Source organism: Grus americana, chromosome 3 (assembly GCF_028858705.1).
Source record: "Grus americana isolate bGruAme1 chromosome 3, bGruAme1.mat, whole genome shotgun sequence".
In the NCBI taxonomy this organism is placed as follows: domain Eukaryota; kingdom Metazoa; phylum Chordata; class Aves; order Gruiformes; family Gruidae; genus Grus; species Grus americana.
In genome coordinates, this window is record NC_072854.1 from 71,056,341 (window position 1) to 71,077,584 (window position 21,244).

Consider the following 21,244-nt stretch of genomic DNA (forward strand, 5'->3'; position numbering starts at 1 on the left):
TTTTCAGCTGGCTCAGTTCCTCAGTACAATCTACCATGCAATCACACACATAGCACACACAAGAGGGATAACACTAAGTGGCTGGGGGAAGACGAGATGGCTTTATGTGTTGGCAATGCCTGTTAAAGGTGTTCACTGAATGTCAGCATTAGCGTATGCTATTGTTAAACCTGAGGCTGCACACTATCCAGCCAGAGGAATGAGAAGTTCTGATTCTTCATACACCACATTATTTTGTCCCTTTGAAAAAAAAAAACCAAACTTCTCCTAAAGTTTTAGAATAGTTCCTCTTACCTCTTCTGTGTATTCTTTCTTCAAGGGGGCACCAGCAGTTACCTGGAATAATAAACAATCAAAGTCATCACAGATTGACACTTGTCATAATTCTAAATGGTCAGAAGTGCATTTCTGCTTACTTTCTATACTGCCAATCAGCACATACATTGCACACATCATAGCTTGACTGCAGCTTCTGTTTTATTCCAAGTCACACCAGTACATGAAGAATAGCAACACTTCCTATTGTATTTGGGTGGCAAGATACAGGTAGTGACTCAGCAGCTAGTTGTAAAAGATTTATTAGAGAGGAGGTAATTGGATCCCATTCTACATGCTTAACAATGCACCAGCAGTGCAAAGACAATGGACAGCAACCTCCAACAGCTGGCTGAAGGATTAACAGTAACACAGATGACTAGAAGAGGAACGCGATCTTTGGGATTCCTGTGATTACTGCCCTTTGCAAGGAACTGCATGCAAGTAATTTACTTTGCTGGAAAGCACAAAGGTATACAAAGAGCACCACCAGGATACTACATCAAGTCTTCAACGACCACATGAATCGATCCCAGGCACCGGACTCAGACACTTCTGTCTCAAGCATTGGTCTTGGTCCATTTTACAGTTAACCTCCCAATAAAAGTATCTGGTACTCCACATGTCTCTATGATGCATTACGTAAACAAATGAAAGCTTTATGCTTCTAAAGACACAGCTCAGACAGAAATAGAGACAGTTATTAAGACATTTTTAAGTCCTATTTTTGCTAGATTGAATGATAACACACATGACAATATACCTGCCTTGATACACACGGAGGAATATCATTAAAAATAATGAAAGCTTGCATTAGAAGTGGACAAAAATGATAGAAAGTTATATGTCAACCTGAAAGACTGAAAAAGGATAGCTCAGCTTTAGCTCTAAGAAATGACTAGCTGCAAGGGAGACCATGCATTCCAAAATTTTGTGGCTGTGGAAGCAGGTCTGGTATTTTCACCCAGTCAGACTGTTTCCCCGGCAGCATCACTCACTTGCATGCTGCTGGGCAGATGAAAGCGGTTTTAGGAGTTAAGTGTTTGTCTGCTTGGCTAGCAGAGTCCAATCCGATTGTATGACTGAGGAATAGTTCTACAATCAGTAATCTGTCCAAGTCTCTTCGTGGCTTAAATAGCAAAAAAATGATATGCTGGTGACTTTCGGTACACTGGGAAAACACTTGTACAATTTTATTAGTTACCTTAGCATCCCTGAGGGAATTCATTTGAGCAGATTAAAAGGACAGAAGGGGTTCCCATTATTGCAGTGAGAGAAATCTCAAAACCTTCACTAACAATGTTCCCTACTTCCGCTCACATACTGCAACCCCAACTCTTCTCATTCCTGCTCAGCTGCCAACTTTCCCAGCCTGTGACTACTTCAGTGCACTTACAAACACTATTTCAAAAGGCAGGGAAAAGAATATATATACATACTATGGTGTTTGGGTTTGGGTTTTTTTTTCATGCAAACAAACGTCCCTGCCTCAGCAAGATTTAGTACTACTTCAGAGCTCTTTCATCCCTCTTCTTTCATTTGTGCCTTCCCATTCCTGCATTAGCTTTGGACGTAACATCTATATAATGAGGTAACACAGGAGGGATATCTAAATACTGCCCTGTAAGCTACCCCCAACATTGCTTAAACCAAGATATTTTACTTATTTCAAATATTAGTAACAATTTTATTTTTCAAGAAAGGTGCAAAAACTTACATTTGGCCCACCACCATGCATCTTCAAAGCTCTCACTGTAGCAACGAGCACAACCACACTGGGAACCAAGCCAGAGGCTCTGCATTTGATGTTGAAGAATTTCTCCATCCCAATGTCAGCACCAAACCCAGCTTCAGTTACTGTTAAACATTAAAAAAACAAAACAAAACCACACATAAAACATGCTTTCGGTTAAACACTGGGGGATATTTCTGCTTTAGCATACAGTGCACTTAAATATACACCAGTACTCAGTTTTGAATGAACTTTCAAATAGAGGTCTGTTTACATTACTGAGTCTGATTAAAAAACTATTCCCAACTCAGAAATAAATTCTCTTATTCTTGATATGTACAATATGTCATCAAAAGTAGTCACATAGGGAAAAAAACCCCAAGCAATCCAAATTAGTTGGAATCAAAGCCTTTTAAAAACATCTAGTCCTCTAAAATAGCTATTTCTGTGTAATTGTATTTATTTAAAATGTTTAAAATTCTTACAGATCTAAGACTTCCCTACATTATTCCTCCTCCCTTGATTTCACTGAAGATGTGCCTTCATCATAATTAATGGACCTAAATTCTCCTAGGTTTGCAGAACTTCTGATCATCTCTTGCTTTTGTGGAGCAAATGTTTAATTATAAACACAAAATATCATTTACAGTTATGTCTCAGTGTTGAAGATACTCTTAAACAGTGAATTCTATAATAGGACTTTGCACCAAAGAAGTCAGACATTAATTTAACGTGACTCAGGAAAAAAAAAAAATCTGTGCAGGATATGCCCTGGCAAAGTATTTTTAGCAGAGCTACAAATAAGAGAGAAGATAATCTGTATTAAACCATGTCAGTCTCTTCAGAGCTAATGTGCTCTGATTTGTCAAATATCATTTATTTCAATTGCCTCTTTTAAAATCCAAATAATTTATTTTTATTAGACAAACACAAGCACACAGTAATTCAAAAATTCAAGGGATTAAATCTCCTGTTGGTTGAAAATTTGCTGATGAAACTATTTCCCTCCAGAACACACTGAAGACTTGGGATCGATGCACGCCTCTGGAAGATGTGAAGGGACTTTTAACCAAACAAGTCAGGGTGGGGAAAAAAAAAAAAAAAAAATCGCTTGTTCCAGAGGCTCCTGGACCTGACTCCAAGCAGGGCTGGTAACGTGTCCCCATAACGCCAATCAGCTTGCAAAAACTAGTAAATTTCCCCTTTCTCTCTCTCCCTCTCATCAGCAGTTTTGACTCTGATGCTCAGAAGGGGACCACAAACAGCTGATTGAACATTTCGGGGCTGGAACCTTCAGCAGGGTCAAGGAGGAGGAGGAAGAGGAGGAGGAGTTGCAGATCAGCTCTGCTGCTGTGGGAGAAAGTCTCTTTCTGTTGGCAGCCAATGTGCTTTAGGAAGTCCCAGCCTTTGCGCATTTGTCCTCACCCCACTGGTCCTTTTCCACCCCTTCGCTTTGCACAGGCTGAAACAATTGCCTGCGTGGCTCTGCTCAGGGGGAGGAAATGGCTGCTGGGGTTGGGGGAGGAAGCAAGCAAACAAGGGGGTGGGCAAGCAGGGGGAGCAGGGACCTCTTGAGAGAGTAACACGGCAAGTGTCATGATTAACATGCTCCAAAATCATTGTAGTAAGTGTATTCTCTTTTTTTCTGAATAGCCCTGAGAAAAACAGACATACCAAACATGGAAACAAAAAAAAAAAAAGGAAAAAAGAAGAAAAAAAAAAGGTTTACACAAACACAATCATTCACAGGAACAAAGCTAATGTCAGGATAAGTCATATTAAAAGCAGAGCCAGGGATCACATGTCTGCTTTCCAGTAACCCCCATTCTTCTTCCCCCGTCTCTTATGTGGCACAGTGTGATTAATGAGAACTCTGAGTCAGGAATATATAACCACGATCAATCTTTAATATAAACAACAGATAAACTACCAAGTACTTGAGAGGGTGGGAAAACAATTTGTCTCTTACGGAGATTGCCAGCGTATACACATAGTGGCCTCCTAACATTTCCAAACAAAGTTTCCAGGGAGTTAATCCTTTTCATGCCAAGCCTTTTCAAGGGTCGGTTTCCCTTAGAGAAAGGGGGATTGCAAGTCTACCTTTCAGTGAGAGAAAAGCAGAGATTTCAGCCTTCCGGCAAGCACAGCAACAGCACGCGCAGCACTTCGGCGCTCTCGGGGATGTGCTCAACACCCTTCAGGCAGTCTAAGCAGCCAGGGCAAATGCCCAGGAAAGCTGCGCAGGGGCACGTATCTGCGTAGCTGTGCATATTCCTCTATTCTTTGTAATGCTTTCCTTTGATATGGAGGGCAAAATGCACATTTGCCTATACAACCCAAATCGTATATCGACGTTTGAAAAGCTAACAGAATATCGGTGTTCACCGAGAGTAAGTGTTACAACGTGGAGAATGGGATTTCTTCATTTGAAGTGGAGGAAAGGGAGATGGATGCCGGTGCTTTCTCCAGTGTGCGGAAGGAAACAGGATGTAGTAGAAAAGCCACCTGGATGAAAGTTGCCAACTCCATTTTATTTCCTCTGAGGAACAGTGAGAAGATAAAATATAATAGCTTGGCATATTACTTTAAAATCTTTGTGCTGAAACATTTAATACAATTACTTTCAGATTGTTTCCTGCTTTCAAATGAAAGCATCAATGAAAAACAAAAACAGACTTCAAATGGGAGGTTTCAGGCTAGTCTGCATTTAGAGATTATGAGATAAAACAGCTAATCACTTTAAATGTAACAACAGAAATTTAAAGTAATACATGGGTTCATTTATTTTGGTTATCATTTCTCATCCATGGTTTGTCAACAGCAGGCAATTACAGAATTGACGAAGATTTTTGGGAACAAACATCTACCTAAGCAGATATGGTCTGCTGTACCTCAACTGAAGGAAAGTTTATGCTGCAACCACTACTACCTGCCTACACAGAGTCTTTACTCAGGTACAGCTCCCCTCCCCAAAAGCCTCTTCCCAGCCTCATGGATCCCTGCTACCTGGCATCTGCCCTGCAAGCAGGTAGGGAGTTTGTAATAGGTGCGTTGATGCTGGCATGACGTTAGCTGCTTGCTTTGATTTCCTGGCCACAAACATAGCAGTTCTAATGAAAGTAGAGGTAAATGATTTGCCTTAGCAAACTCATAGAAAACATACAAGTTCCTCCACTTCCAGCCTGAGAACACAACCCCATGGCAACATGTGCTGACCCAGATCAAGGATTTTACAGTCCTAGCCCTTGCTTTGCATTCTGGATTCCTTTCTTGCACTGACAAGACTGGACAATGATCTGGACAAGCACTAAAAGATTATTTTCTGGGTGCAATTTTCAGTGAGCACAGCTCTCTGGACTGTCTCACTGCATAGTCATATAAAGTGCAAAACCTAATTCTACAAATACTCTGCTGTTTGACTTTATGTTTCACTTTTATAGCCCAAGTATCACAAGGAACACTAGAATGAAGATTAAAAATTAAGATTTCATGTACCAGCAGTGCACTACCATTATATTAAACAGTGGGCCATAGGTCAAATCTAGCAATTAATATACACACATATATCAGAAGTAAACTGCATCAAAATGTTCCAATAAGTTCAAATAATTTCTTCTCATAAAAGATCCATGTGAGGGTGACCAAAAGCTAGGCTCATTCTAACACATCAGGGTAGCTGGGGAATCTTGTTTCAGAACAACAGTAGGCAAAACACGACACACGATTTCTATAGGTCTTTCTATTCAGGTCATTTACATAACATCTACTTCACTCAGTTCAGCTACCAAAATATCAATAAACCATAGTTTTTGTTCAGAGCAAGAACCTAAAATAGCCAAATTAGGTACAAAAGGGGAAGGAAAAGCTCATAAACGTGGAACTAGGCAATAGCGATGATGAAAAGTCTGTCGGGCGGTGTAAAGTCAGAACAATTGATACTCTTCACTGAAGTCTCTAATTCCACTTCAGGGGGTTCAGGCGAATGAACAAATCACTCTGATGGTTTTGTTTCTTGTTTTTAATTACCATAACCTCATTGTGGAATTACTGCCTTGCCAAGCACATCTGGGAATATTTTATCACCTACGCATGACAATAGCTTAAATAGTCAGTGTCATGGTTTAAGCAACTAATCAGATTTCATCGTCATGCTTAATATAAAATGTAATTTTTCTCTGCCTAAAAATACATCTATCATGCTATAGCTGCATAAAGTGGTTCCACATTAGCCTCACATTTACATACTGCTTAAAAGCCTTACAGCAAGTGATGTCTAGAAATTTTTTTTTTAAAGATTTTTCACCCACAATTGAACTTAATGTAAACCGAGGGTAATTTCTAGTGAAAGTAGCTTCTCCCTAGTCAGCCCTTCCTATCAACAAATCAATGTCAAAATAAAACATTTGTACTATAAGGGGCCAAGTCAGATGCGTACACATGAGGCAAAACTTTAGGACACGAATTGTGAGCCTGGATTCCTGAACAATGTAAAAGGAAATGGAAACTCTGAGCTGCAAGCTGCCATTTACTCCCCACATGTAAACATATCTGCTCTGGTGCAGCTGTCTGCTGGTAAACTCAGGAAAAGAAGAGTTCAAAGTCACAGAAGCACATGAACTGTGAACCTGGAGCTGGAGGCACACTAGCTGTAAAGTACTGATACATTCTTTTTTAAGTGAAAAATACCAAGGTGCACAACCGCCAAGATAAACTAGGATGATCAGTGATTTATCTAACAGGATATCATATTTTTGTTAGTATAGCTAGGGATGAATAAACCAGATGTTTGTCTATTCTGACTCTGGCAATTTATCTGATGTGAACTTCCATTATTATGGCTGATTTTGGAATGTAACAGATACTTTTCTTCTTTTTCTTTCTCTTCCCCCCCCCTCTCCTAACAGGGAGTTTTCCTGTTCATTTTTCTTCTGACGCATTCTCAGATGGCATGCGACACAGGCACTCGCTGCTACCACCGCTGGACACAAAGTCCAGCAGAAAACTACACATGCATATATTAAGGCTGAACATTTTTCATGCCATGAAGAAAATAGCTTGCATCAGCCATCAAAGTTTCTACCTCCTCATTGGAGGTTACAGGTACTTCTCACCCTTTGCTAAAGAAAGATGCCAGGGCAGTATGTGCTCTGCAGAGGTACGGGCACTGGAGGTTTGCAACTTTTGACCACCAATCAATCCACACTTTTGACTGAACCAGCACATATGGCAGTCCTGGCTTCTTAAGCCCAAAGGATCACACTTCTAACAGCTATTCATGGGTTTTCTTCCACAAGAAGTCCTGACCAAAATAAACATTATTCTCAGAAAGCAGATTATCTGAAGTTATGTTCAATAGTAGATTACTATTCACTTGAGACTCTCTGTGTGGAAGAGTCTCCAAACGTAGACAGAGAGCAGCCCACCTGCACGAGCACCCCCAGAGAGACACGCTATAAATGCCTGGTTTCTGGTTCCGCTGGTGTACCCTCCAAGCTGCAATACTCAAGCTCTAGCGCTTGAGACCTCTCCTAATATAAATTTCATTGGAGGTAAAAAACCCAACAAAACCTCCTGGAAATTTTAAACTTCTCCACACAAGCAAGATATGTCAGTTGAAAATAGATTTACATTGAAGTACCCTGCCATCACACCCCATGACAGGAGCAGTTCAGTTCACGCTGCTTTCCTCCAAAGAGGCCTCAGCTGACTGTCCCTGCCTCCCGGCAGCGAGGGCTGCACGGGGACCTCAGCTCGCACGAATATGCTTCATCTAAGTGCTGATTCCCTTGGGACCCTGCTATTTCAGTGTTTTGCTCAGAAGCATTTCTTTCTCCATAAGAGATCAACTTTACCATTGAAACGCAGAGCAGCTTTAAATGAGAAACTAAAAGTTACAGCATAACCCCTCACAGTTACTCGCTATAAATACCAATTGCCGTTAACCTTCCACAAGCATCCCATACATTAAACAAACGAATAGGCACAATGACCCATACCGATTATTCCCAGACTAGAAACAAAAAACTAGCAGAGAGTTCACTTTATTTACTACAAGCCAGACAGCTGAAGATAACTCTTAAATCTCGATTGTCTCACAATTAAGGATACAATTCCTCTTTGTGGGTTTTACAGGCCTGCTTATATGCGTATGTCGGATTTGAAATTCAGAGGGGGGAATCAGAGTGAAAACTCCAGGAGCTGACAGGAGCGGCACTGCGTGACAGAAAGCATGCTCCGCACATCTCCACAGCTCGGTTTGCCTCCCCCCCTTGAAAATATACAGCAGTGCAACCGCAGTGATTCCTGCCTACAAAGCACCAATTTAGGGCATGGTTTGACACTGTGGCTGAACCAAATGAGCACGCTGCCTTGCTGAAAGGGCAATTCCTGTGCCCTCTGAATTCCTCCACCTTTCTCCCCTGCTCCCCAGACTTCCAGCAGGTTTTGGCACTCATCTAATTGGAAGGTAAACTACTGCAATTTGCTAACCAGAAAACAAACAAACAGAAAAACACAGAACAAAAAAAAAAAAACCAACCCCTATTTTTTTTCCACTGCCTTAGATTTGAATCAGCTCGAGTGAGAGCAGACAAGTGTCTGAACATGTTCAAACAAGCAGCAGAAGCAGACAAGTAGAAGCAGGGGAAGGAACGCACATTTCAACAGTGGCAAACTGTTAATTCATCCCTAGCCACCTTGTCAAACCATACTCTGGTATTTTGAATGTAAAATTTGACATCTTCTCACAGCTCACTAGTAATGAGCTCATTATTTAGATTTATTACTAGAGATTAAAAACCTGAAGATGTCTTACAAACCACAAACAATTCATTCTAATAGAAATAAAGTGAGCTGTATGTGGCTTCACGGGCTACATGTTTCTCTGAATTCCTCTGCTAAACCTGCTGGGTTTTACAGCCACTTTCTCTTAACTCCTGTGCCCTATAATCATGTAAAGACACATAATTCATAGGCTAAGTATTGGACCCTGACATGAATTGTAATGCATAGCTGAATACACTAACCAAATATACACAGTTCTCCCTTTTCTAACCTCTTTCTGCTACAATATTAACTAGAAAAAGTCAAACAAAAGAACTGTGAATTTTAGGTTGCATCCTTTTACCATTCACAGCACGTTTCCTTTGAGGTAACAGAGTATCATTTGCTCATAAGACAGATGACCACATTTTTAAAATGGAGCACAATTAATGGCACAAGAATAAGGCAATTACATTATCTCATACTTAAGAGATCATCATGGCCTTTGGCAAAGAATTATTAGCCTTCTGGTAATTAGAAAATTAAAACCTCACCATTTTTTTTTTTTTTTTTGAATTGTGTGGAAGGAATAATTAACAGCAGCACTGATGGATCTTCGTTTAAGGCCGTTTTTATAGAATTCCCAACTGCAAGGAGTATATGAACTTATGGTACCCATGCTATTACCCTAAGTGCTTAAAATAAATTTCATCACACCAAAACCATGTTTCTCTCTGGGTATCTCACTACCACACTTCCATTTTCTTTCACCTTTAAAATATCCAGTTGGCTGAAGCTCCTGCCACCATTACATCTTCCATCAAACTGAATCTGCTTTCTATTGAGCTCTCAGGTTTTGGCTCCTCCTGCTCCCCCTGGAAGAGCTATGGAAAATGGACTTTGAACACACTTTGAGAAGTCATTTTACAAGCATATGGAAAACACTGACTTCAAGAGGCAGGCAGAGAGCCTGAAGATCTCCTCCCTGGAAATGTTCTACCTATTTCAAATGGCCATGAAGTAATACCTGCCTTAGCACCCACATCACACTGATTCATGAAAAAGGAAAGACGGGAAGCAAAGGAACTTATTCTCGAGACAGAACGCCACTTCAGCATATGCCCTAGAAGATGACATACTTTCTAACGAGCAGCAGAAATACAATCGGGCAATGAGTGATGATAAAGACAGTGAATGCCAAATACATAATTTTTTGCAGCCATACAAGGTACCCTCAGAGACTTTCACAATTCTGAGACAAAATCCATTTAATCAACCAGCACCACACTGTGCTGCTGTGTTCAGGCACTCCTGCATGCCTTCAGATGGACACAGCTGCGAGAGAGGTGGCAAGGCCAGGAAGTCACCTTGCCAGTCACAGGGGCTCCTCCTTGTTCTCATCACAAAACAAAAGCGCCTGCGCATGGACGGCGGGAGAGTGGTGGCGGCTGAGGCTACGGCGGATGCTGAGGCTACGGTGGATGCCACACAACAAAGAGCTGCTGCTGAATCAGGATGATCAATGCTCCTGTCACTTGGCGCAATCACCCGAGGCATGCCAGGCACGGAATCATCAATCACGGCAGTGTAAGCCTACCCCATAATGCGTGCGAGTATTTGCCTTGGGCTGCCGCCTTGTTAAAACTCCCTCAGACCCTTTACCAAGGCACACGTTTTGAGAAGTATTCCCCACTCTGTCCTTCTAAAATCCTAGGGAGTGCTTGCTTATTATGATAATGATTTTGCCCATGATTTAGGCACTGTCTTTTCGGTGTACACATGTAGTGAATCCTCCTCCTAGGAGGAGGAACAGGTTCTGGTTTTATTTCATTCCACTTAGTCTTTGCTAGGAGACAGAATGCCTTCCCTTTGTGATTGGCCTGGGAGGGGACACCAACACCGCTACTCTTGACAAAACTACTGAGCCTTGGTTTAGAAATTCATGGAAAAGGGCATCTCCTGCTATGTATCCCCAGGAAGAAGAGTATTGCGCTGCACTCGCGTTTTGTCTTGATGAAAAAATGGCCCACTGAAACATCTGATGCAAAGGCTGTAAATTACTCTATAAGACCATCCTGAGAGCTCAGCTGGAGAGCTCTGTGCTGGTGGAAATTCTACAAAGAGTGCTCTACATTTCAAACAAATAAAGAATTTAAGGTATCAATATACAGAATGACTTTCCATAGAGAAAGAAAGTGCCAGATACGGTTAGTAGTATTTTAGGAGGTGGGAAAAAATGCCTAGCAGTGAGAACATGCAGCATAAGCCAGAGAAGAGCAGACGAGGGTAAAAGAAGCAGGCATGTGAAGTTCACTGTGCTGCTCAAACTTTATGAAATAGCCACATGCATGGAGAAATGCAGCAGGAGCAACCTTGGAAATTGTGGAAGCTTTTCAGATGCCAGCCCTCCAATACCTTTTGCAGACAGTCATTAGCTTAGATGTAATTGCCTATATTTTTAAATAAACTCTACAAAGCCGGTATTTGAACCTCTACTCAAAGTGTAAGATTGATGGCTTGTGTCAAACTTATTAATATGTATTTACTGTTTACCCTATAATTTTTGGATGAGGAAAAAGGACTCAGCTGGTTAAAATTGCTGTGGAAAATAACTGTGTCTGTTGCACCATATGTGTATGCATATGTGTAATCTATCTTATAGAAAGAATTACAAACTGAGGGGAGTGAAGGTACTAAGGTCACACACCAACAAATCCCACATGGAGAAGCATATTCCTACATGGATTTCTCAATTAAGAACACAACCAAAACCAAAATCAAACCAATCCATAATTCTGCTAGTTTACAAGCCAAATCCTTTTGACTGCTCATGACTAAGCCAATTCTTTAATGCCTATTGTGAATTTCTCCACTTAACCACAATTCATGTAATCAAGGCAACAGAATTGCTATTGCAAACTACCCATTACCATTTCTGAAATATTTCTGCATTATTAGTAGATCTCCCTTTACTAAGGATTATACATTATTAGGGGTTGGGGTTTTTTTCAGTTCCTCTTCATAATTGCCCATCATCTTGTCATCTCAGCTACTCTTTCGTCCTTGGCCCTCCCCCGCATTTTTGTGCTTTCTCATGCAGTGAAGGACCCCGAATCATACACTGAATTCCTAATTGGCTGCAGTAAAAGCTGAACCTGCAACCCTTGATTTATGAAGCTGTTACCCAGCCTCCTGGGAGCTCTGAGATGCAGTAGACGGAGGCAGCAGATAGATGCAGCATCCTCATGCATGTAAAGCATCTGGTCAGTCCCTGAAGCTTCATTCCCCCTCAGAGCTTGCAGCTGGGGCTAAGTTGAAGATACATTACAAGCATGGGCAAAATTGAAGAGTTTGAGACTGTCAGCTTTAATAAAGCTGTCAGCATAGCAAATCAAGGATAAAGGAACCAACAAAAAGACCTACCATATAAAAAACAGATAGGCCACCCAAAATTTAAAAATAGTTGTAACCCGCATTTTTCTTTTACTATATTTGAACCTAATCTTAATTTCTCAATCTTAATTGGATTAAATTAATTACACAGCAGTTATATAAAACTGCAAAAATAAAATGACCCTGATACACCATTTAGGATATTAATCTTTTAATGCATTATTTTATATAATCAGAGAACAGTCTGCAAACACTTTCAAACACTGTCAACATCTGACCTTCAAAAGCACTTTGGCTATTTGCCAAAGTAACACTGCCCATTAACAAATCATACCGGCCATACATAACCTAGTATTATTTGCAATCTAATTAACATGTTTAGAAATGGTTTAGAAACATATTTATATCTCTAGTCATGAATTCTTGATATTTTTCTTTAAAGCTAATCCCACTAGTCATAAGATCAGATATGTAATCAAACTTAATTTCTGTTTTCAAGAGGAGTAACTATTTTCTGTTAAAATTATTTACAAGTTCCTAGCATAGAATAACACATATGGTTTGTTGTTTGAAAATTCAAAAAACCCCAACAATTTGAAGTCAGAATACATTCTGAAAAATCACAGTATGTTTCTTTTATATTGTCTTATCATAGAGTACTTCATAAAATTTATGAGGCAAAACAAAACACTGGCAAATAAAAATCTTAGGAACCCTCTGCATGTGCATTTTTCTTCCGAGAACATCTAACGACACACCTTCACCTTTTCCCCAAGCCATGACATTATTTCAGTTGGGCTGGTAGAGAGGGTAGCACAGGAGGAGAAGAAAACATTTCAGAGTTCTGATCCCAAAGACAACAATGTAGCTTTGAACAGTTCTCCCTGAAACACCTATTAAGTGAGTGCTCAGTGTGCACGTGTTTATGGAATACCAGTCGAAAACAGAAAATCAAATCTGCTAAATATAAACTTGTACTAGATTATGTTAAAACTCTGCCAACTATAATTACCATAATCAAAAATGGAAATACATGTATTTATGCCCTTACCACATTTCACATTTGTATTGACTTCTCTGGAGCCTTGAAGATTTAAGTCAACAGTTCACGAAGTAAATACACATATAAACAAACACTGCTCCCTCTATATTTGTACATTATTAACAATTTTGACAGCTTTCAGAAAACAAAGCACTCCTGCCTGCAGATTCAGAACAATGACTCAGAAAATAAAAAGCAAAAACCAGTTTCTCCAACATGATGGAAATGTCTGAACAAACCTAATTCTTATGCAAGTAGTCCATAAAAAGAACATTAGATTTCAGTATCAAAAAGCCAGTAAAACAAACAAACAAAAAAAATCTAATAAAGAGCTTTCATTTTCAAATGATATTAAAAATAAACCATCCACTACGATTAAAATTCAGCCTTTGAAATGGGACTTGAACTCTTTATGCGTATTCTACCCTGCTGACCCTTGCTAAAGGGTGTAAGTCAATATGAAATACTCACAAATGGAGAGAGGATGATGGATTTTCTGCCAAATAACCCTAAGCAAAAGTAACGCTGTTAGCTAGGGAGCCTGCTTTTACTTCCTTTGCCAAGTGATGAATTAAGAGAACTTCCTAGCATATATGGTGTTTCATTGTTTGTGTTTTTTTAACCTCTGGTTCTTTTCTTCTTATAAATAAAAGGCCTACAACCAGTAGGTAACAAAAGAACAAAAGGAACTGCTTATTTGCTTCTTATGAGGTAGGAGTTTTAGAACTAGGTAAGATTGCTAACTTGGTGAGTGAAGGGAAAATACATAGGACTGAAGTTGCAATGTCATCAGTTTCTACTCTGTAGAATGGTATTTTACTTATCAGGTACTGGACAGTGCCTCTATTTTCTGAATGAATGACAGATCCTTCCTATCTATTTTTACCTCTGGATAACTGTCCCGAGACTGAGAATAATGGATAGCCATTAACAGTTGTACACTCCATACTTTTAATTTATGAATGCCATTGACAGAGGAAAGAGTTGTGTTAAGCTCTAACATGTTGCAGAAGAGGTCAGCACAGAGAGCATTAAAACACCATGTCAGCTTGTCAGTGAATTCCTGATGCATGTTTAAGTACTGGCAGCTGCCATGGCTCTACAGAAGCCCTGTTACCTTAAAGTTCCGACTACTGTAGTGGTTGGCATTTTCCCATCTGCTATGGTGAGATGGTTCTTGCCCCTAAGAAAGTTTATAAACTGAATAAACAAATCGGGAAGAATGAGATTCCATATGCAGGCATGGAGGCTGAAATTACTTGCTTAAGGCCACGAAGCTAGTCAAGGATGGAGGTGGTAACAAGATGTATGCCTCACTGCAGTGCCTCAGCCATGAGACCAGGAGTTCTGAATCAGAGAATGTGCGCTGCTGGTGAGAAGCGATGGACTCAGCAGCTCTATCTCCTCATCTTCTACTGGGCAAGAAAGAGAAGGGACAGGTCTTCCCAAGACACCAGCTCCTCAGGAGCCAGCTCGCTCTCGTTAGCAGCCAGCCAGCAGGAACTTTCACACCACCCTTCCTGCCTCCCCATCGTCCTCCCAGCAAATCCCCCAGGCGTGCAATCCCAACCCAAACACTATCGCGCTACATCTCCCTTCTGCTCTGAAAACCTGCGTGAAGAAAACAAAGCATGGCTTTCTCACATAACGTATGCACATCCAGTTCTCCACTTGTTTCTGACCCAGCCAGCTCAGTTACGGTGTGATGCCATTCAGCACGACTGACACACAACTGCCACTTCACAGCTCTTAGCCTGTGAGAGAGCCTTTTAATTCCTCTGCCAGCGAGGTGCAGAGCAGCATCCATCCACCAGCGAAGTTTTTTTTAAAACTTGAAAACAACCACGCAAGGCCACACTCTCTTTTCATTATTTTCCGTGTCATTGTTATGTTTTAAATTGCTTTCCTCACACTGAAATCACTTCACCCATGAGTTCAAACTCCTCTAAATGTACTAATTAACTTGCCTGGTCTCTCACATGACATCTGGCCTGAGAACAGTGGTAACTCCTGGTCACTAGGAGGAAAGGCAGTCAAATACATAGTTCTGTTATCCTGCAGGGTGGCCTTTTTGAGTAGAAGACATGTAACTATTAATTACACAAGCTCTAAAAGAAAGACAAAGGCAGAGTTGCTACACTCGACAATGAGTGTCAGAGCCTGCAAAGGAAATTAAAACAAATTGCAAGGGTCTTCAGCCACACGTATTAAAAAGTAGAAGCTAATAAAGTGAGGTCACCTTAATATATCAAAAGATGGAAACAAAAAAAAAAAACCAAAATACACAAGAGCTGAATATACTACGCTTAACAAAGAGTGAATCAGGAATTTCAAAGTCCTGGAAGAAAAAAACCAAACCATAGAGCTTGTATCAGCATTTTAAATAAGTTCCTTTTCGCTTGGTGCCTTGTATCTGAAAAGTATCAAAACCTGTATTTAAGTAATGTAAGAGGAGTTGGGGGGGAATGTGAATCACTACTTCATGGTTTTCAAACAGATTTTAAAGAAAAGAATAATTTTTAAAAAATTGAGATAAGAAAGAAATAAATATAACCTTTGTCTACCAGAGTCAGGCTACGCTAGATATAAACCTTTCTCCAGTAACAAAAATGTGACAACATCTTATCAATGTGGCCTTGAGGAAAAAAAAAAATTGCTACAGCAATACATAGGAATGTGTTAGCAAGGCTAGAAAAAAAAAAGAGATGAGTACATGATTAAGAATGAGGAGAACATGCAGCCATAATAGGAGAACTGGGGAACAGGAGAGAGGACCAGCCTGAGGGCTCTCATTCACTATTTGCTTAACAACCTCAGCAGGAAGACTGAGGAACACTGATGGAGTTTATTGGCAATGCCAAAGTTTGAAAGCATCGCCAGCGTGGAGAGGAACTAGGATATTACACAGGAAAAAGCTGCTGTGGTGTTTAGGAAGAAAGGAAGAGAAACAGAATGAAAGTTATTAGTAAACAGCCATTGCTATTGGAGATTAATGACAAAAATCTGACCTACAATTTGGGAACTTCATACTTGCAAACATCAGAGAAGAGTCTGGGAGCCTAGCAGTATTAAGTCAATCGCTGAATGAGTGATGTACAGAAAAAGCGAGGCGGGGGGGGGGGGGGGGGGAAGGCAATTGATCTGAGGGTAAATGCCAGCAAGGTAAGAGTGACTTTGCAGAGCTCTGTGCATGCACCTATGTTGAAGAAAGTGAATACCGTAACAGATGCAGAAGCTAAAAAAGCAGATAGGCTGTGTATAGGAATGGCAAGCCTAGTATTAATTATAAAAAATTAGAAAAGCTGTGCTTGTTTAGTTAGTCAGTATAAAAATTATCACCTGAGAAAAAGAAGACTAAGCTGGAACATGCTATTACAGAACAAGAGCAAACGAGTCCAAGCTGGCCGTGGAAACCCAGCTAGCTTACCCCAGCAGTAGCAGCAAGAGTTAAAAATCCTAGCTAGTTTCAAACTGGAGCTCAGTCAGTTTATGAAGGAGATCATCTGATATGCCTGTCAGATAAAGCAGAGAACTCAGCTAAATGGCTGATGATTTATAATCACATGTTCTTTTATTCCTGTAAATTGCCCTTCATCATTCTGGATATCAACAACAGATTTGGGAACTTACATTTATAAATACATTTTGTAGCGAGGGAATGCCAAGTGAATTTCTAACGTTTTGTAGATTTATTTTTTTCTTTAAAGGGAAGAACGTAAAATCTCACTACAAGACAATCCATAATTTAGGAGCTTTTCTCTTCAAATTAGCATCACCTCTCTTTATTGAGCAAAACATCACTTTTTATGACCAGTGTAATAGTAGACATAATTCAATAGTTCACAATCAATATCAACTTTCAGTTTTGAGTTTAGCTTTGCATAATTTACAAGCTTCCAAATTAATTCAACTCTGAAATACAGTTACATATGATACCAAGGTCAATGCTAGAATGCTTCCCAACACACAAAAACATTCAGGACAGCTCTCTTCTACCCAATCTTCCTTCTAAAAAGCTTTATTTTGCAATATATCCTAAAGATCAGAACTGTCAGAAGAAAAAGTTTCATCAGATCTGCAGTGAAAATGTGGAGTTGCTCAGAACATTCTCAAGGACAGGTCTAGCAACCTGGTAACCATGGCAGGGGGGTTGGCACTAGATGATCTTTAAGGTCCCTTCCAACCCAACCATTCTGTGATTCTATGACTCTGAACACACAAAGATATATGAAAAGGTTTGATTCTCATTTGACATAATAATTCATAAATTATTTCAACACTGTTTTAAGCATCTTCTGCAATAGGAAGTAATTTAACTCATTGTGACCTGACTTTCAGTGGCAGCAATCCATAAGCTAGGGATGCATGATTTGCATCCAGATTATTTGTGAGAAGGCAGTAAGTAAGCTCAGCTTTCAGGAACTTTGACGTCCTGTCAGTGAAGGAAAAAGTGTTGCACAACATCTCATCTCTGAAGACTTTCCAGCCTACTGGTAAGAAAAATTGCTAAGACTTTAAAAGCAAAGGGGAACAGGAGAAGAAGTTTTTTGTCAACAGGTGAAAGAAATGGAATTTGCTTTTATCTCAGCAAACGTGAAGAAAGCAATAAAAAGGGCACTTGGGAAGCGAATGGCAAAAATTCACAGATCTTCTAGGAGTAATGGTACTTTATTTTGCAGTTTGTGGTACCACTCTGCCTTGTACTATTAGACCATGATTTTAAGAGCTTTGCAGCAATACTAACACAGCATCACCTTCCTCCTCAAGACCCCACTGCCACAGTTGCACTAAGCACAGCTTCAGCAGCTGCACTATGAATGGGATCAGAGGAAACACTATGAAGTTTTGAACATCCCTTATGTAATTTGTAGCACACACGTTTCAGAGTAACACTGGTAACACCTATGCTGATAATGCTGTCAACCACCTTGTACCACAAAACCCTTTAGCCTTGCTTTAATACTTAAGCAAGAAAAAACACATTGGTTCAAAGAGCAAAATATTGGAATGTTAATCGCATTATAGTTTGTTTCTTGTGAAAATAAGGAGTGAAGAAGTCAGAGATGAAATATCACAAGGTAGAAAGATGCTGGATAGAATCTTAAAAATTAAAGCTCTCTGGAGGGTCACTGCATGGAACCCCTTTCTAGTGGTATCGAGCAACGAAAAAATTTAAAAAGAAAGCCTTGAACTCAACGTTTAAATGTAATAATATCACATGTACTACTGGTGCCAAAAGAAGTTTAGCCAAAGTATTTGGGGTTTATTTCCTTTTTTGGAAAAAGACTACTACTAAGAAAATATTTTTAAGTGTCTTATGACATTAAAAAAAAAATTCTACTGAAGATTCTTCCCTTAGTGTATTAAACACAATTTTCATAGGGTGGTTTATAAAGTTGTTATACAATGTCTGCTCTGAGAGTATGTAAAATGGATACCCTTTGAAATACAACTTTGTGTGTACTAAACAGATAGAGCAGTTAGCATCATTAGTTTATACTAACAAGAGTACCAGCACAATAGAGTCAATTACTTCACTTATAAAAAATTTACTGCTTCTACTTGAGTTTATACCATTAAAAACGTGTAACAAAGTTTTTCCAATTACACCAAGTGGACCAACTAAAGAAAGAAAGTGAAGCTTTTTTTAAGAAAGGCACCAACCGCTTGCAATAAGCCTCCTCTTGTCACCTGATACAACACCAGGAAAGACATAAAGTCACACTTGACCTTGCCTAGCACAGCGTGCTCTCTGCGTTGAATGGGACGTGCTTATTAGGAGTAGGAAAGAAAGCAACCGCAAAACATGTACTCCAAGCCCGAAAGAAACACTTCAGAAGGATTTTGGTTTAGGATTCCAAAAACATATTCATGCTTCACTTTTCTTCTGATTTACAGCCACCCCTTTCCTCAGCTGAAATGCCTTCAAGGGATTAAAGAGATGGATGGGGCAATCTGCTGAGTTGTTTTATTGCAATAATTTCTGACACACTGACAAATATGAAAGCTCATGCCTCTTCCTCTTTCATCCTTTAAGCCTTCAAAACTCCTCTTGGGCAGCCTGCATTCACTGACTTAAAAACCTAATAGTTCATCCTTTCTATTCACCTTAACAGAGTATTAAGAAACAATCATCTGACTGATGCAGAGAAGGAACTTGGAGTTTTACAGGGTATTTTGTTGCTTTAAGCCATCACAGGAGGAATGAGCAGCAGAGAGATGTGACGATGTTGGAATGATTACCTCTTCCTGAGCCAAGTACCAGACTCATCACAAGGAGTGACTAGCTGCATTCTGTGTTGATAAAGTTACCAAAATTTCCCTGTCCTTTTTTGTGGTTTATTGATATCTCCTTTCCCTTCTTAGCAAGGCTGTGTGCATACATGCCCACAGGAGTAAACAAGGATTGCAAAACACTTTGCCTTCATGGCATGCCTGAAGGGTGACAAGTTAGTATGGGTTCTGTAGTCTAGTCCCCCCCATTTCTGGGTGCAATTCAAGGCACCTCTCTCTAAAGAAACCTTTGTCCCTAGTGACACATTTGAGACATCAGCAACCAGAATAAAATTCCATCTCACTGATGTTTCTCTGCATTCCTTCCTCTGCTCTCCCTGACATGAGATGTTCCTCCTGAAACCTACAGAACCTCTCACCATTTGCCTACTTGCAAAATACACCAAGAATTCCCCCTCCCACCCCACCCCCTGGGAAATGATCACAAAAAAGAAAACTGCTGGGTGAGCAGAATGGCAATACTACTGTGATAAAGGCACACTTTCCTGTGCTTTGCCAGCTGCCTGTCAGTAGGCACTCGCCACCTCTTGCCCTTTGAGTAACTAGCACGTCTTTCTAGGACAAGGACTTTGTTTTTTGTTCTGCATGCACGTGGTGCTCATGACCAAGGCTCTTAACTGGCAGCAGCTACAGTGTGGTTGAACCCATACACTACTTCCCAAATCCTTGAGAAGTGTTAATGTTCATTTGCAAAAACTGCCACAAGGCTTCTGAAAAAATGAAAATATTCCTCAAAGAAATGGTGGGAAACTATGGAGGAAAGAAAGATGAGGCACGGAGGTCATTTCAGAAGAGGACTTCCAGCAAATCAAAATACACTCCCCTGAACCATTAAATAAGAACACAACCACAAGGAGAAATTTGTGCAAAATTAAAGCTTTACAGAAGTGGCAAATTTATCCTCAGGGCTGCCAGTAAAAACTTCAGTTGCAATTTACACCAGGTGTGGCCTTCAGTATTAACCAGCTTCTGGGGATCAGCCACAAGTTTGACATTTCTAGATCAGAGGACAGCAATGAAGAAGAAAAGGAGAATGAAAGAGGTTAACACCTCAAAATAAAACAAAACCAACAGAAGTAATTGCCTAAATACGGATAAAGATATATTTCCCCACTCAGTCATAGCACAGGACTTGGCCTAAGGTCCGAGCTCCTTTCCCTGCCACTGCTGAGATGTCAGCTGTCCTTGCTGCTTAACAAAGGAGCTGAACCAAACGCAAGTGATGTAGAACCAGTAAAACAGGCCAGTTTAGGCAACCTTTCATAAAAAAAGGAAAACGAAATGTCAGAAACAGACTTCAGGCTGCTGCCAGAGGGGCTAAAGAGATGCGTGAGAGACCGCAAAGCCCCATTAGCAACTGTGAGGACCGGCACTCGCCGAACGTGCAGCAGTGCCACACTTCCCGGCCTGTTGGCGCGGCTCCCCACACGGCCCAGGGGCCGCCTGTCCCGCGCAGCCATCCGCAACGCGCCATCCCTGCTCACAGCAAGGAGGGGGGGAACCTGCAGGGAAACCGGCCCAAAGCAGTAAAAGGCTGAGAAGACAACCAAGTGCAAGCCACCCAGTGCTAGCCGAGACACTGCACTAAAAGTTCAGTGGCAAAACTCGCACCGAGATAACTCGAAATTAGGGCAACAAGATGGGGTTGCCTGTATGTAGCAGCAAGGCTCAGGGAAGAGGGAATGGACAAGCTGAGCTAAAAGGCT

The 21,244-nt window shown here is 40.5% G+C and overlaps 1 protein-coding gene across 6 annotated transcripts in view; it reads right to left on the minus strand.

Moving 5' to 3' along the window:
* Positions 1-21,244, minus strand: part of MTHFD1L (methylenetetrahydrofolate dehydrogenase (NADP+ dependent) 1 like) — a 157,642-nt gene that overhangs the window by 66,776 nt on the left and 69,622 nt on the right. For 4 of the 6 annotated variants that reach the window (XR_008576495.1, XM_054821399.1, XM_054821403.1 and 1 more), the window contains 2 exons: positions 2,033-2,172; positions 295-336 (listed from right to left, as the gene is read on the minus strand). Coding sequence is in view for 3 of the 6 variants with exons in the window: in XM_054821399.1 (XP_054677374.1) it covers positions 295-336; positions 2,033-2,172 (182 nt within the window). In the remaining 3 variants the exon portion in view is untranslated. Of the gene's footprint in view, positions 1-294; positions 337-2,032; positions 2,173-4,010; positions 4,587-21,244 lie in introns of those variants that run through there. The other 2 variants (XR_008576497.1, XR_008576496.1) reach the window with 2 other exon arrangements.